The sequence below is a fragment of the Malaclemys terrapin genome, chromosome 2 (genome assembly GCF_027887155.1).
Source record: "Malaclemys terrapin pileata isolate rMalTer1 chromosome 2, rMalTer1.hap1, whole genome shotgun sequence".
NCBI lineage: Eukaryota > Metazoa > Chordata > Testudines > Emydidae > Malaclemys > Malaclemys terrapin.
The window spans coordinates 283,805,247-283,821,048 of record NC_071506.1 but is presented as its reverse complement, the minus strand read 5'-3'; the positions used below and the strand labels follow the sequence as shown (position 1 = coordinate 283,821,048).

At 49.5% G+C, this 15,802-nt stretch overlaps 1 protein-coding gene across 1 annotated transcript in view; it reads left to right on the top strand.

Annotated features, from left to right (window-relative positions):
- The first annotated feature begins 5,051 nt into the window (after positions 1 to 5,051).
- ELP6 (elongator acetyltransferase complex subunit 6) overlaps positions 5,052 to 15,802 on the top strand; it is a 34,696-nt gene continuing 23,945 nt past the window's right edge. The window contains exons 1-2 of the mRNA XM_054016813.1: positions 5,052 to 5,218; positions 13,364 to 13,442. Coding sequence (XP_053872788.1) covers positions 5,165 to 5,218; positions 13,364 to 13,442 — 133 coding nt within the window. The 5' untranslated portion in view covers positions 5,052 to 5,164. The remainder of the gene's footprint in view (positions 5,219 to 13,363; positions 13,443 to 15,802) is intronic.

Genomic DNA, 15,802 nt, shown 5'->3' with positions numbered 1-15,802 from the left:
CAAAAGGAGTAGCAGTGGGCCCAAGTGATATCCGTGGGAGTGGCACTCACTTATCAATAGCGGCACCGTTGGTATCTGTAACCAGCTCGGGTACTTTTGCTCACTTGCCTTAGGCAAATTAGAGGCAAACAGGGCAATAGGGCAAACGTCCACCCCACCCAGCTGACACTCAAACAACAAACAGAAACCAGCTGCTCTGCTTCCCTAGGCAATTGTTTGCTTCGCCTGTAGAAAAGAGCTGGCTCTATTGACACCAAAGGGACATTGCCAGAGGTTATGCCATGGTCAGAGGAAAGAACAGTGAGGAATAGAGACCCTGGCAGAAGCAGGGTCACTGACAATGGCATTGCACTATTTGCTCTCTAAGTCGTGCAGCTTCCTCTTCGCTACCTGCTGTCACACAGGGACCCACGGAGTTGGAAATTCTGAGTCTTGCTCCCACATTGCTTCAGTGAAACTCAGCCCCTGGCAAGCCGGCTCCCTTCCATTATTCCTTCCAGCTGCTTCTTTGTCATGCCACAGTGCTGCTCAAATATTACATTGACTGAATTTATCCCCACAGCATGAGCTGAGTTAAAGTGTTAATTTGCCTGTTTCTTTTCTTATCCTCAGCACTTGCTATCCCACCTGCACCAAACTGCTCCCTTGTTAACATTTCCTAGCCTCACAACACCCATAACCTCCTATGGCTTTAACGTGGCTTTACCTAGCAGCCTGGAGGACTGATCAGCAATGACGGAGTTATCTAGTATGAGAAAAACCCTGTATTTAGGATGTGAGGGGGTCTGCTCTGTTTGCAACGACATATTTTGGATGTGTTAATATCCTAGGAGATTGGAATATGTCAGTCAGGCACCTCAATTCCCTGAGCTGGGAAATCCAGGGAGGTAATCTACATATGTCTGCTTAGCCCTCCCACATATCCAAGACATGAAGGAGCCCCATGCTTTTAGTTCCGATTCCCTGCCGCACTCTTGGGAATTATAATGAAAGCCATGAGATCAAGTTGCTTACTATTGTCATGCATTGCCTTTATTCTTTGCTTTGCTTTCAAGGTAGCAACTTGATTCTATGCCGCATCGTGACCCTGTGCATTCCGTATGCCTCCACTTTTGATACCGGTATTTATAAGGTTTGATGGGTTGTCAGTATAACAAATAAGCTGGAAGTGGAAGGAGGGCTTGGGGCAACAGTTTTAACAGTTGTATTGTCACTGGTTTAGCACAGCAACAAACCCCAAAATGTGAGGAGGGAATCTATTAAGAAAGGCAACAGGTCCGATAGTGCTCTCCAGAGCGGGGTGGCACCTGGGACTCTGTAGGGACAAGGATGTCTCATGATAGCTGGGATTAGTCCTGAAGAAGGGTGCTGGCAGGAGGAAGAAGGGAGAGGAGATGGGAGGCAGAAATGGGAACATTTACTCGCATACCCTGACTTTCCAAAGCTCTATTTGGAGTGATCTGTGCTGGGCCCTCTTCAGCTCTGTCCTGAGTTCTGAACCCCCCATGTTGTTATTGTTATTGCTGTGCAGCTAGAGGTCTAACCCAGTTATTGGGGACTGTGACAGGAATTGTTGCCCCATGCGGGGCGGTGGCTGCGGTCGTAAGGGGAATTATAAGAACATAACATAGGAACGGCCGTACTGGGTCAGACCAAAGTCCATCTAGCCCAGTATCCTGTCTACTGACAGTGGCCAATGCCAGGTGCCCCAGAGAGAGTGAACCTATCAGGTAATGATCAAATGATTTCTCTCCTGCTATCCATCTCCATCCTCTGACTAACAGAGGCTAGGGACACCATTCCTTACCCAGCCTGGCTAATAGCCATTAATGGACTTAACCACCATGAATTTCTCTTTTAAATGCTGTTATAGTCCTAGCCTTCACAACCTCCTCAGGTAAGGAGTTCCACAAGTTGCCTGTGCGCTGCGTGAAGAACTTCCTTTTATTTGTTTTAAACCTGCTGCCTATTAATTTCATTTGGTGACCCCTAGTTCTTGTATTGTGGGAATAAGTAAATAACTTTTCCTTATCTACTTTCTCCACATCACTCATGATTTTATATACCTCTATCATATCCCCCCTTAGTCTCCTCTTTTCCAAGCTGAAAAGTCCTAGCCTCTTTAATCTCTCCTCATATGGGACCTGTTCCAAACCCCTAATCATTTTAGTTGCCCTTCTCTGAACCTTTTCTAGTGCCAGTATATCTTTTTTGAGATGAAGAGACCACATCTGTATGCAGTATTCAAGATGTGGGCGTACCATCGATTTATATAAGGGCAATAATATATTCTCAGTCTTATTCTCTATCCCCTTTTTAATGATTCCTAACATCCTGTTTGCTTTTTTGACAGCGTCTGCACACTGTATGGACGTCTTCAGAGAACTATCCACGATGACGCCAAGATCTTTTTCCTGATTCGTTGTAGCTAAATTAGCCCCCATCATATTGTATGTATAGTTGGGGTTATTTTTTCCAATGTGCATTACTTTACATTTATCCACAATAAATTTCATTTGCCATTTTGTTGCCCACTTAGTTTTGTGAGAATTTTTTTAAGTTCTTCACAGTCTACTTTGGTCTTAACTATCTTGAGCAGTTTAGTATCATCTGCAAACTTTGCCACCTCACTGTTTACCCCTTTCTCCAGATCATTTATGAATAAGTTGAATAGGATTGGTCCTAGGACTGACCCTTGGGGAACACCACTAGTTACCCCTCTCCATTCTGAGAATTTACCATTAATTCCTACCCTTTGTTCCCTGTCTTTTAACCAGTTCTCAATCCATGAAAGGACCTTCCCTTTTATCCCATGACAACTTAATTTACATAAGAGCCTTTGGTGAGGGACCTTGTCAAAGGCTTTCTGGAAATCTAAGTACACTATGTCCACTGGATCCCCCTTGTCCACATGTTTGTTGACCCCTTCAAAGAACTCTAATAGATTAGCCCCATGTGGGGCTGTCATGGGAGGCCATGAGGGGAATTGTCACCCCACGTGGGGCAGTTGCACAGGTCGTGAGGGGAATTGGCACCACACGAGGGGCTGTTGTGGGTGGTCGTGAGGGGAATTGTTGCCCCATGCAGGGCGGTCGTGGGGGGTTGAGGGGAATTGTCACCCCATGCAGGGCAGTTGCCGGGGGTCGTGAGGGGAATTAGTGATTAATTAAAAGCTTGAATAAACATATAACTTCTATGTATTGCTCTGAAAATCATCAGACTCTAGTGGACCGTAAAAAAGGATGTATTCCATTGGCAAAGCCCCTCAGAAGAATATATCCCACCCGGTGACCTTGAAAAGTTCATTTCAGAAATGTTAAGATGCCTAAGAGATATTTAACCACTATGACACTATGTAGGTACCAATGACATAAGGAAGGTTAGGAGAGAGGTCCTGGAGGCCAAATGTAGGCTGCTAGGTAAGAGATTGAAGTCCAAGATCTCCATGGTCGCATTCTCTGAAATGCTTCCAGTTCCACACGCAGGGCCACTTGGACAGGCAGAACTGCAGGGTCTCAATACATGGATGAGATGATGGTGTAGGGAGGAGGGGTTTAGATTTATTAGGAACTGGAGAAACTTTTGGGAAAGGGGGAGCCTATACAGGAAGGATGGGCTCCACCTAAACCAAAATGGAACCACATTGCTGGCACTTAAAATTAAAAAAGTTGTAGAGCAGTTTTGAAACTAAGGGCTGGGGGAAAGCCAACAGGTGCAAAGGAGCACGTGGTTCAGACAGAGACATCCCTTAGGGGAGGATCTATTAATGGAGATGATCTATGTCCTAGTAAAGAGGAGAAGATGGAAGATGATAAAATACAGGTAGGATCTGATGAGAAACAGTTAAATGAAAAAAAGACCCATTCAATTACATCATGTAATGGCAGACAGCTAAAAAGTGACAAGTTTTTAAAGTGCTTACATACAAAGGCTAGAAGTCTAAATAAGATCGGTGAACTAGAGGGCCTAGTATTAAATGAGGATATGGTTTGAGCATTGGCCTGCTAAACTCAGGGTGGTGAGGGAGCCATTTAGGGAACTGGGGTAAAAAAAAAAAACACCTTCTCTGGGGATTTGTCCTGCTTTGAGCAGGGGGTTGGACTAGATGATTTCCTGAGGTCCCTTCCAACCTTGATATTCTATTCTATTCTATTCTATTCTATTCTATATAATAGGCATCAGAGAAACTGTACCCTCTGGGGCACCTGACATTGGCCACTGTCAGCCAACAGGATACTGGGCTAGATGGACCATTGGTCTGACCCAGTATGGCCGTTCTTATGACCACACGTGCGGTGGTCTGAGGGGAATTGTCACCCCACGCGGGGCTGTCACGGGGAGTCGTGAGGGGAACTGTCGCCCCACGCGGGGCTGTCACGGGGAGTCATGAGGGGAACTGTCGCCCCACGCGGGGCTGTCACGGGGGGCGTGAGGGGAACTGTCGCCCCACGCGGGGCTGTCACGGGGGGCGTGAGGGGAACTGTCGCCCCACGCGGGGCTGTCACGGGGGTTCGTGAGGGGAACTGTCGCCCCACGCGGGGCTGTCACGGGGGGCGTGAGGGGAACTGTCGCCCCACGCGGGGCTGTCACGGGGGTTCGTGAGGGGAACTGTCGCCCCACGCGGGGCTGTCACGGGGAGTCGTGAGGGGAACTGTCGCCCCACGCGGGGCTGTCACGGGGGGCGTGAGGGGAACTGTCGCCCCACCCGGGGCTGTCATGGGGGGCAGTGAGGGGAATTGTCACCCCACGTGGGACAGTCATGGGGCAGCGTGAGGGGAACTGTCGCCCCACGCGGGGCTGTCACGGGGGGTCGTGAGGGGAACTGTCGCCCCACGCGGGGCTGTCACGGGGCAGCGTGAGGGGAACTGTCGCCCCACGCGGGGCTGTCACGGGGGGCGTGAGGGGAATTGTCACCCCACGTGGGGGGGTGGGGTCGCTGGGGCCGTGAGGGGAACTGTCGCCCCACGTGGGACAGTCACGGAGGCTGCAGCAGCACAGCCCGGAGTTCGAGAGGGCGGGGCGAGAGAGAGGCGCATGCGTATTACATTCTGCAGGGTCAGCAGCACGAGCCGGCGCGCGGCTTCTGAACGGCCCTGCGGGTCCCTCGCCGGGCACCGTACGGGCTGTGGCGAAGGGAGCGGCGGAGCAGAAAGCCTGGAGCAGAATGTTCGTGGAGTTGAACGAGCTGCTGAACGCTTCCCCGGAGAGGCCCGAGCAGGTGAGGAGGGACTCGGTCCTGGCTGCCGCCCGCCACTGTCCTGACGGGATGTGGGGGGCCCGATCGGGACTACGACTCCCAGAATGCACCGCTCGGTCACGGATGAGTAGCGCCTGCTGGGAGCCGTAGTCCTCTCTCTGCCCCTCCGCTCAGGGAGGAGTGTTGCATGCCGGGAGCTGTAGTCTGCCTGGGCCGTGCCGCTCGGGTTCTGCGGTTATAGCGCGGCCGCCCTGCCCGCTCGGGGAGCGTTGGATGCTGGGAACTGTAGTCTCCGCCAGACCTGCTGTGCCCACTCGGGCCAAAGGGGGGCGTGGCGCCTGGGTGGCACTAGCTGCCTTGAGGGGTCCCTGGGCGGGCTTGGCGGTGGCTGTGGCACCTCCCCAGGTCCTCTGGCCAGGCACTGCCGAGCCCCGGTCCCTGGAGGGGCCACTGGACCAATACTACAAGGGGTCTGACAGCCATCGTTTGTGGGGAATGGCCACGAATCCTCCAGCTGCCCTGGGAGCTGCCGCCTGTCAGGGTTGGGCCCTTTTCCTCACCCATCACTCGGTGGCTCCACTTTTCCCTCTGCCACCCATGGGGGTGCAGGGCTCCTCCAGCTCTGGGTGGCGGCCATCACTGGCTGCCACTCTGCGAACGTATACAGTTGGGGTGAGGGTTGGAGGGACCCCATGCTCCTCCCAACTCCACCCATGGTGGACAACCTGGGACAGTGTTGTGGCCCACAGTTTGGGAACCCCTACCCCAGATGACTCTAACACCCCCTTGGTGCTGCTGGATGCCCCCCTTATCCCTGGTCTGCCCCATCCCTGAGGCTGTGGGTCCCCTGGTTGGCTGGATGACCCCCCCCTGTTTTGCTTCCCCTGGAACGCATGTCCCCCGCATGCCCCTTTGCCGCCCCATTCCCCTCTGCCTCCCCCATGTGTTTCCCTGTGACTGGAGGTCTGGTCTAAACATGCCCCTTGGAAAGGCAGAGCTCCCCCAGCCTGTGGCACAAGGTTCTCTGAGAGGGGCCGTGACCCATTTCCAAACCATGTTCTGAAGTGTCCCTAGCTTCTGTTTGCCAGAAGGCGGGAATGGGTGACAGGAGATGGATCACTTGACTATTACCTGGTCTGTTCATCCCCTCTGAAGAACCTGGCATAGGCCACTGTCAGAAGACAGAATACTGGGCTGGATGGACCATTGGTATGATACCATGGCACCTGCAAATCAACAGGCACTTTTATTAGTTCCTTACATTGAATCCTAGGCCTTAACAATCACAACTGCTTCCTAGCATACCAAGTGTAATTAACTGTTGCAGTACCCAAACATAGCAACAAACAATACTGGTTTTCATCTTCAAAGAGTGGCCTCAAGGCATCCCTGATTCTTATTGCTCCACGTTGCGCCCCTCTAATAGCCCTGGTATCTGGCTGCTCAAAATCAACAGCCAGGCTTTCTGCCTTGGCAGTCCACCCCTGAGTACACGGGTCACCCTTTCCTTCACAAATATTATGCAGCGTACAACACTTGGCTATAACCATGGGAATATTTTCCTTATTCAGGTCTAACCTGCCATATAGGCATTGCCAGTGCACCTTTAGTCGGCCAAATGCACATTCAAGGGTCATTCTGCACCTACTCAGCCTGTTGTTGAACTGCTCCTTACTGCTATCTAGATTTCCTGTGTACGGCTTCATGAGCCATGGCATTAAGGAGTACGCTGGGTCTCCCAGGATCACTATGGGCATTTCAGCTTCCCCTACGGTGATCTTCTGGTCTGGAAAGAAAGTCCCTGCTTGCATCTTTCTATACAGGCCAGTGTTCCTAAAGATACGTGCATCATGCACCCTTCTGGACCACCCCGCATTAATGTCAGTGAAATGCTCACGGGGATCCACAAGCGCTTGCAAAACCATGGAGAAGTACCCTTCTGATTGATGTACTTGGTTGCAAGATGGTCCGGTGCCAGAATCGGAATATGCATGCCATCTATTGCCTCTGCAGTTAGGGAAACCCATTTCTGCAAAGCTATCCACAATCTCACACACATTGCCAAGAGTCATGATCTTTCGCAGCAAGATGCGATTAATGGCCTTGCACACGTGCGTTAACACAGCCCCAATGGTCGACTTCCCCGCTCCCAACTGGTTCGCAACCGACCAGTAGCAGTCTCGAGTCACCAGCTTCCACACTGCGATCGCCATGCACTTCTCCACCGAGAGGGCAGCTCTCATTCTGGTGTCCTTGCCCCGCAGGGCTGGGGCAAGCTCAGCACACAGTTCCAGGAAGGTGGCTTTCCGCATCTAACCGTTCTGCAGCCCCTGCTTGTCCTCCCAGACTTGCATAATGATGTGATCCCACCACTCTGTGCTAGCTTCCCGAGCCCAAGAGCGACATTCCACTCTGTTCAGCTCCTCCATGGATGCCAAAAGCAATCTAATGTTGCTGCTTTCCATGTCGGGACACCGCGTCAAGCAACTGTGACTGCTGTTGCCTTTGTAGCTTCAAGATTAACTCCACTGCCGCTCATGCTGTGCTAGTGAGAGTTAGCAGAGCAATGGAGAGCAGTGCGGGATACATTCCTGCAGATAGATGTGGCAGGGAAAGCAGAAAGCAAGGGACATTGAAAAATGCCGCAAACTGAAGACGGAAGCACATGGAATGCTGGGACAGAAAGCAGTGCATCACGGGGCATTAAGCCTGGACCCATGATGCGCCGCAATCCCCTCCGCCTTCCCACAAGACCTAGCGGCAGAAGGGGGAGAGCTGCACTGTGGGATAGTTACCCGCAGTGCACTGCTCTCATTGGTGATGCAAGTGCTGCAAGTGTGAACACGCTATGCCTCCAGTGGAAGACAATGTGAAACACAACAGTGGTTTTCTTTAAGCGCTTTTTTTTATCAGCGATTAAGCTCTTGGCAAAAAAACTCTGCCATTGTATACATAGCCTAAGTGTTTGTTATTCATGGGAAAAGACCTGTGGCATATTGCACAGCGTGCTGAAAGACAGGCTACAAAACCAGTTGTTTAATCTGAATTCTAATCCTGTTTTCCTTTATCATTGTAGTCGGAGGATTTATCTGGAACTGTTCTAGCCAAACTGTGGTGCATGTTGCTCCGTGTCTTCCCCCTGGTTAGCTCCTTTCTACAGTTATGTTACTAGGGCATCATATTATAACATGGAAATGCTTAAGCCATGTTAAAAGAGGATTTGATTTTGCCTGTGTAAATGGGACCATGCTATAGCCCTGTAACAGAACAGGGTCATTACATCATCATAAGATGGCTTGATTGCAACCACCTAGGCAAGACTGAACCAGGTAATAGTAGTCAGGGTACTGCCCTGCTCTAACACAAGACTTGTCCACGCTGCACTTTCCCCCCTTGCTCCCTGTTCTCTCGCTTTCCTTGAGTGGGTCCTGTGGGAGGGTGATCCCTGCTCACCACTACCCCCCAGAGCTTGTAATTGGGCCCTGGCTGCCCCAACGCTTCACCTGAGTCATCTGAGTGACATCCAGCTGGTCCGCCTCCAAACTGCACCTGGAGAACATCTGTACAAGTTCATGCTTCATACCATCCACTGCCTCGCCCTCGTGTCCTGCCCTGACATCAGGTAACAGGACCTGCTGCCACCTGAGGAGGGCAAGGAACCCCAGTGAGTCAGTCTGTTCTCACTCTGGCTCCACACACCACTGGTGGTATTAGTTAGCTGCTCTTACGTGGAGCCGTAAGCACGGGTGTGTAGCTGGCATGGTTCATAAACTCCCCTGACACCTGTCCCTTTTGCAGCAAGAGGGAGACCCTGGCAGCCATCTATATAGAGCTTGTCACGCTGCAGCCCTCTTCCAGCTCCTCCAAAGCCTTTTAATGAAGTTTGGTTTGCACCTCCCCATTTATGCACACCCCATCCAGAGCCCCACAAAATTGCAAGTCCTCTTTGTCAACCTCCTCCTGGTGCTGGCCAAAATGGGCATCCATTGTACCAGGAGGAGGAAGCTGGACTGGGGTGTTGCTCTGCAACTGTGGGGTCTATTTTCGGTCCCTTATCTGTAGGGCCCTACCAAATTCATGGTCCATTATGGTCAATTTCCCGGCCAGAGGATTTGAAAATTTGGTAAATTTCATGTTTTCAGTTGTTTAAATCTGAAATTTCACGGTGTTGTAACCATGGGGGGGTCCCGACCCAAAAGGGGATTGTGTATGTGTGTGGGGGGTGTCGCAAACCTGTTGTAGGGTGATCATGGGATTTCCACCCTCTGGACTCTGAAGGCAGCAACCGCAGAGCTTCCTGCAGCCGCAGGAGGTTCCTGGAGGTGGAGGTGGGTCTGATCTCCCTCGTGCTGCTGGGAGCGTCCCAGCCAGGGGCTCCTAGCTGCTAGTTCTGGTCAGCTTGGGGGAACAAGTCTTGCTCTTCCTGTGCACGGCTGCTCTTGGGAACCTCTCCCGGATGCAGAAAGCTCCACACCCTCTGCCCCCCACTTGCTTCTTGCCCCCATCGCTCTGCAGCTGTAGCGGGAGTGGTCACTGGACAGGGTGTGCCCCCCCTTCAAGATGCAATTATTGGCTTGTTTCAATAAGATAAAAGTCATGTGAACCTGACAGGATTTATCGATGGACACTTCACAGCAGCAAATAACACTCAGGGCTCAGCTCCCTGATTGGTAGATACGGGCATCTGAGACCGTTTTGTAGGGTAGTCATCTCAAACTTGTGAACCACAGCTTTAAATTAACAAAAACAAGGGAGGGGGGGAGTTCTGGTTTCAAATGTCATTAGTTGAATGTCAGCATGGAGCATCCAGCGACCATGTCTTTCTTCATTCCCTGTCTCTGTGCTGTGTTTAGACACGACTCTCTCTGCATCCACAGAGTTCGTTGGAAATGTCAGACAGCGCTGAGCTAGCCTTGCAAGATGGGGGATTCTGCCTTCCACTGGGTTCCAAAACTGTAGCACAGGTAGACTACAGTTCACTTCTTTCGCAATATTTTTGTGAGCAGGCATCTCCAGCCTACAATTCTTATCAAAGCCAGGAATTGCATTAAGCGAGGTTAAATTCACCATCAACAGGTGCATTTGTGCAGGGTCAAAAATACACACCGCTTTTAGGAACACGGCTGCAGGTTGTTGAAATTTTTGAGACATTTTTGCTACGTCGCTTGTCTCTTCCCCATAGCAGTAGTATTGTCTGAGTTTCTTTGCCATGCAAGAAAACACCTGCTGAGCACTGGCATTGAACTCAGCATTGTCAGAGTGATTTTTCGTTTGACTGTGGTTCAGCCCAGAACCACACATCCATTTCTTTGTTGTACGCTTGGTGGGTTGTGACATGTCGAGATTCAAACCAAGTGATGAAGTCCATGAGTCCTGTGGCATTTTTGGCAACAAACTGAACTTCTTCATTCAGCTGAGCATCATTTAGAAGGTTTGAGAGTTCTGTTAAAATTTGCGTTTTCGGTGTCAGCTCTTCAGAGACAAACTCTGAGCAGTACTTCAGGTGAGCTGCATGGTATTGTACAGCCCCAAACCAGGAATTCCAACAAGCCATTATTGACTCTGGGGGAAGTGCAGTTTTTTGTTCCCCAATTTCAGTCATTTCAGTCGTGTTTGCAATGTGCTGCCTGTATTGAAGTTTGCAGCTAGGGCAGTGTTTGAAGATCTTTTTAACGTAGCTGACCAGTTTATCAGCTTTACCAAACTCACACCTCTACAGCTCATTGACAAGAGAAATTATATGTGCCCATTTGGTCTTAGACCTTGGAGAACCGATTTGAAAGATTTCGTCATGTAAGTTGCATTGTCACTTATGAAAGCAGATACTTTGTCAAAGTTTGCACTGTACTTTGAAATGGTTTTAATTATCACTTGAGAAACTGTCGTGTAGTTAACAGCAGTCGGTGAGCACTATTGTTAGCTTTGCTGTCTGTACCTCTTTAGCCTTGCCAGAAATAAAATCAAACAGAACATGCAGTACATGGTTATCGTGTTCATCTGTGGACTCATCCAAAATAATTGCAAAAGACACAGGAGTGAATTTGAGAATTTATCTCCTCAAAATGTGTAGCAAAAACCTTTGGAAGGTAGTTGTGTCGTAGCTTATTCACACTTGGTAAGCAACCGGCATTTTGTACATTCCGTTGAATGAACTCATGCAGCTTTGGGTGATCAAGTTTTTCCAATGGTATATTAGCACTTGCAAATGTACTATGTCCCCTCCCCAGGCAGCTGCAAAGGGAGGGGAATAGCTCCGCACCCCCTTCTCCCCACTTGCTTCCTATCTGCAGCCGGGAGAGAGATCCAAGAGCAGCCCTGCAGGGAAAGAGCAAGTCCTGTCATGCCCCAGCCCTGCCCGGAGTAGCAGCTAGGAGCCCCTTGCTGGGGCGCTCTCAGCAGCACAGGGAAGACTGGACACAACTCCACGAGTTTCCTCCAACTGCAGGAACCTCAGGCTGCTGCCCAGTCTGAGAGAGCGTCCTGCAGCAGGGGGAGGCACCCGGAGGTGGGTCTGGTCTCCCCCCACCGCCAGAGCAGTGTGCAGGGGAGGGACAAGTCCTGTCCCTCCCCTGCCCAGTTGGAGCTAGGAGCCCCCTTTGCTGGGGTTCTCCTAGGAACAAGGGGACATCGGATTTCACGGGGAAGGGCTTATTTCACGGTCCCTGACGCACTTTTTATGCCGTGAAATTGGAAGGGCCCTACTTACCTGATCACGCCTCTAGGCAGAATACCTCTGGGCAGTGTCCACTATCTGGGGTTCTCTGCTCGGTGTCCTCCTCTGGATCCCTAATTTTTAACTTTATTCCTGTTCCTGTATTTATTTGTTGTCCCCTGTATTGAGTTGTGGCCTGGGTCCAATGGCTCCTCCCACTCAGTTGAGGGGAAGGGCCTAGATCCGCTTGTCCCAGTGATGGAAATTTGTGCTACAGTCCCCTCTTTCCCCCCCAACATTTTTTCACTACTGCTACAACCAGTGGTAGACTGGTATCTAGTGTTTCACCATCATGTTGTCTAGACCTGCTCTGAGCATAGTTAGACTACACACAGTGGTCAAAACTTCAGCTGCCACCTGCATCTTGCCTACGCTAATGTTCTTGCTATTGCTACTAACGGTGGAGTTGCACCAGCAGTAACAACAGCAGGAAATTCTGGAGGGCAGGAGTCTAGGGTAGACTTAGCCACAGCGTCCAAACATTATACTTTTGTAGTGTAGATTGGGCCTACACTGATGAGGGTAACTGACTAGAACTCTGCTAGTGACAAACATGTTTATCTTGGGCTTGATGCCAGCATGAACAAGGTGTTAGTGTTCCAACTGAAATCAGCCTGCTACATCCGTCCTGGGCCAGAAGAAAACCTTAAAACAAATCGCAGATAGAGCTGCAGTGTGTTTGAACCATATTTCTGTACCCTGCTACAGCTTTGGACTTGGCAGGGCTGTAGCACAATCTGGGAACACTTTCCACCATTTGGTCCTGTTCATATTTCAAGACCAATCCATGCTGGGAGCCAATCCTAGCTCTCCTAACGTGGTAGAATTTATAGAGGTAGCTGGGACCTGAGTCTCTTCCCTGAATCTAGGGGTTTGGTGCTAGTTGTAAGGAACAAATCTACAGAGGCAGCTTGAGGACCAGTCTGTGACTCTTCCCTGTAACCAGTCACAAATAGCAGTGGAGACCCCCCCCATAGCTGTGTGCCTCGGTCAACGTTGATTCTGCCGCCTTCGTAGCTGTGATGCGGGGAAGGGGATCAGCATTTTAATTTTGCCACCTAGAATCATAGAAGATTAGGGTTGGAAGGGACCTCAGGAGGTCATCTAGTCCAACCCCCTGCTCAAAGCAGGACCAATCCCCAACTAAATCATCCCAGCCAGGGCTTTGTCAAGCTGGGCCTTAAGAACCTCTAAGGATGGAGATTCCACCACCTCCCTAGGTAACCCATTCCAGTGCTTCACCCCCCTCCTAGTGAAATAGTGTTTCCTAATATCCAACCTAGACCTCCCCCACTGCAACTTGAGACCATTGCTCCTTGTTCTATCATCTGCTCCCACTGAGAACAGCCGAGCTCCATCCTCTTTGGACCCCCCTTTCAGGTAGTTGAAGGCTGCTTTCAAATCCCCCCTCATCTCTCTCCTTTCTTGAAGGCTCTCTGCTCATTGTTTTCCAGGGGAAGCTCACATTGCTGCGCGACACCAAGACAGATGGCAGCTTCCTGGTGCACCATTTCCTCTCCTTTTATCTCAAAGGTATGTGAGAACATGAAGCTCTGCAGAGATGATGTGACTTGCGTCGCTCTGGTAGAATCATCCAGCCGACACATGAACTATAGCCGATGGAATAGAGCTTGGTTTTAGGGAGACTGTGTCCTCTTATCATTTGAACAGGACACTGGGAGTTGGACCTCTGCCTTTGGGCTTTCTCTGTGATCTTGGGCAAGTCACTTCATCTCTCTGTGGCTCAGCTTCACCATCTGTAAAATGCACAGCATACTTAGACGTAGGGATGTTGTGAAATTAAATAGCAACAGAGAGTCCTGTTTCAGAGTAGAAGCCGTGTTAGTCTGTATCCGCAAAAAGAACAGGAGTACTTGTGGCACCTTAGAGACTAACAAATTTATTAGAGCATAAGCTTTCGTGGACTACACCCCCCTTCTTCGGATGCATATAGAATGGAACATATATTGAGGAGATATATATATACACACATACAGAGAGCATAAACAGGTGGGAGTTGTCTTACCAACTCTGAGAGGCCAATTAAGTAAGAGAAAAAAAACTTTTGAAGTGATAATCAAGCTAGCCCAGTACAGACAGGTTGATAAGAAGTGTGAGAATACTTACAAGGGGAGATAGATTCAATGTTTGTAATGGCTCAGCCATTCCCAGTCCTTATTCAATCCTTTGTTGATTGTGTCTAGTTTGCATATCAATTCTAGCTCAGCAGTCTCTCGTTGGAGTCTGTTTTTGAAGTTTTTCTGTTGTAATATAGCCACCCGCAGGTCTGTCACTGAATGACCAGACAGGTTAAAGTGTTCTCCCACTGGTTTTTGAGTATTATGATTCCTGATGTCAGATTTGTGTCTGTTAATTCTTTTGTGTAGAGACTGTCCGGTTTGGCCAATGTACATGGCAGAGGGGCATTGCTGGCACATGAGAGAGTCCTGTGGCACCTTTAAGACTAACAGCTTTCGTGGGAGAATTCCCACTTCGTCAGACATGCATCTGACGAAGTGGGTATTCGAAAACTTATGCTCCAATACATCTGTTAGTCTTAAAGGTGCCACAGGACTCTCTGTTGCTTTTTACAGATCCAGACTAACACGGCTACCCCTCTGATACGTGAAATTAAATGAATGTTGTAAAACGCTCTGGTTTGTTAGGTCTGGAAGTTGCTATATAACATAAGCTCAATCACTACCCACACGTTTTGAAATGTAAAAGGAACATTATGTTACAAATATCAGCAAACTTTCTGGTACCCATGACTGCGTTTAAAAAAGAACAAACAAAAACCCAGCCCAAATGGCAAGTTGAGTAATAGTGTCTCTCCTGCTAATGACTCATCTGCTACAGCAGAGCAGGCCTGTCTAGTTGGATTGTTTTAAATACTATTATGAGGAGCCCTGAACTTTTCCAAACCTCTCCTGGCAAAGCTGCAGTCCTGGATAAATCGGTTTGGATTGTGACATAATGTGACTCTCAGGAACCAGCCTCCCGAACCTGCATTGATGTTTAGCACATAGGTGCTGGTGCATCAAATTCTGTCCTCCGTTATGCCTTTGTATCCCTGTTGCACTCAGTGCGGTTGCAGGGGTGTCCCCGAGGGAAGAATTTTGCCAAATTTTCCCTTCATTTGTTTGAACTGAATGTAAAATATTGAGTGCTTTTGAAAGTGAAGGATGTACACAGCTGCATATTGACCTATGCACCGTGCAGGCTTTCCATCCTGGGTTTCTAATGGGCTTCAGTTCTGATCCTCAGCACTGCCTTATAATGTAGTTCTGTGCCCCAGCCTGGCTCTGCCAGTGCACTACATTCCTGAGCAGCAAACACCATTTGCTGTCCTGGAATCCCTCACAGTATTCCATCCATGCGCCACAATCCTGTCCTCCCGTTAGTCCTGAGACCCACCCCAGAGCTACTGTGCTTGGTCAGCTACTTTGGCAATGGGGACTATCGGAATATCCAGATAGAGAAACTCTGCCAATGAACCTCAGTCCAGCCTCCGCAACTCTGCCAGGGATCCTCGGTCCTGATTGGTAGCACATCCGTATGGTTTGAGTAGAATGTCACTGGCTAGCAGAAACTGCCAGACTGCTTGGTGGCTTTCTGACATCATTGAACATTCACTGTAGGCTAAACTGACCCAACTGAACTCACTTTACTAAGCCACAGTCTCCAATGGGGAGAAGCAATCGCATCGAATTAATTCCATGTGCCCCAAATCTCAAAGACCGGGTTTCTGATGGATACTGTGTGTTATGTTCCTCAAACAGCCAGGGCCTTTATTTTCCAAAACCTGTATGTAACTTTCTTAAAAGAGATTTCTTTGTTGAAACTTCTCATTTATCATTATGTCCAAACTTGTGAATCTGTCAAGACAAGGA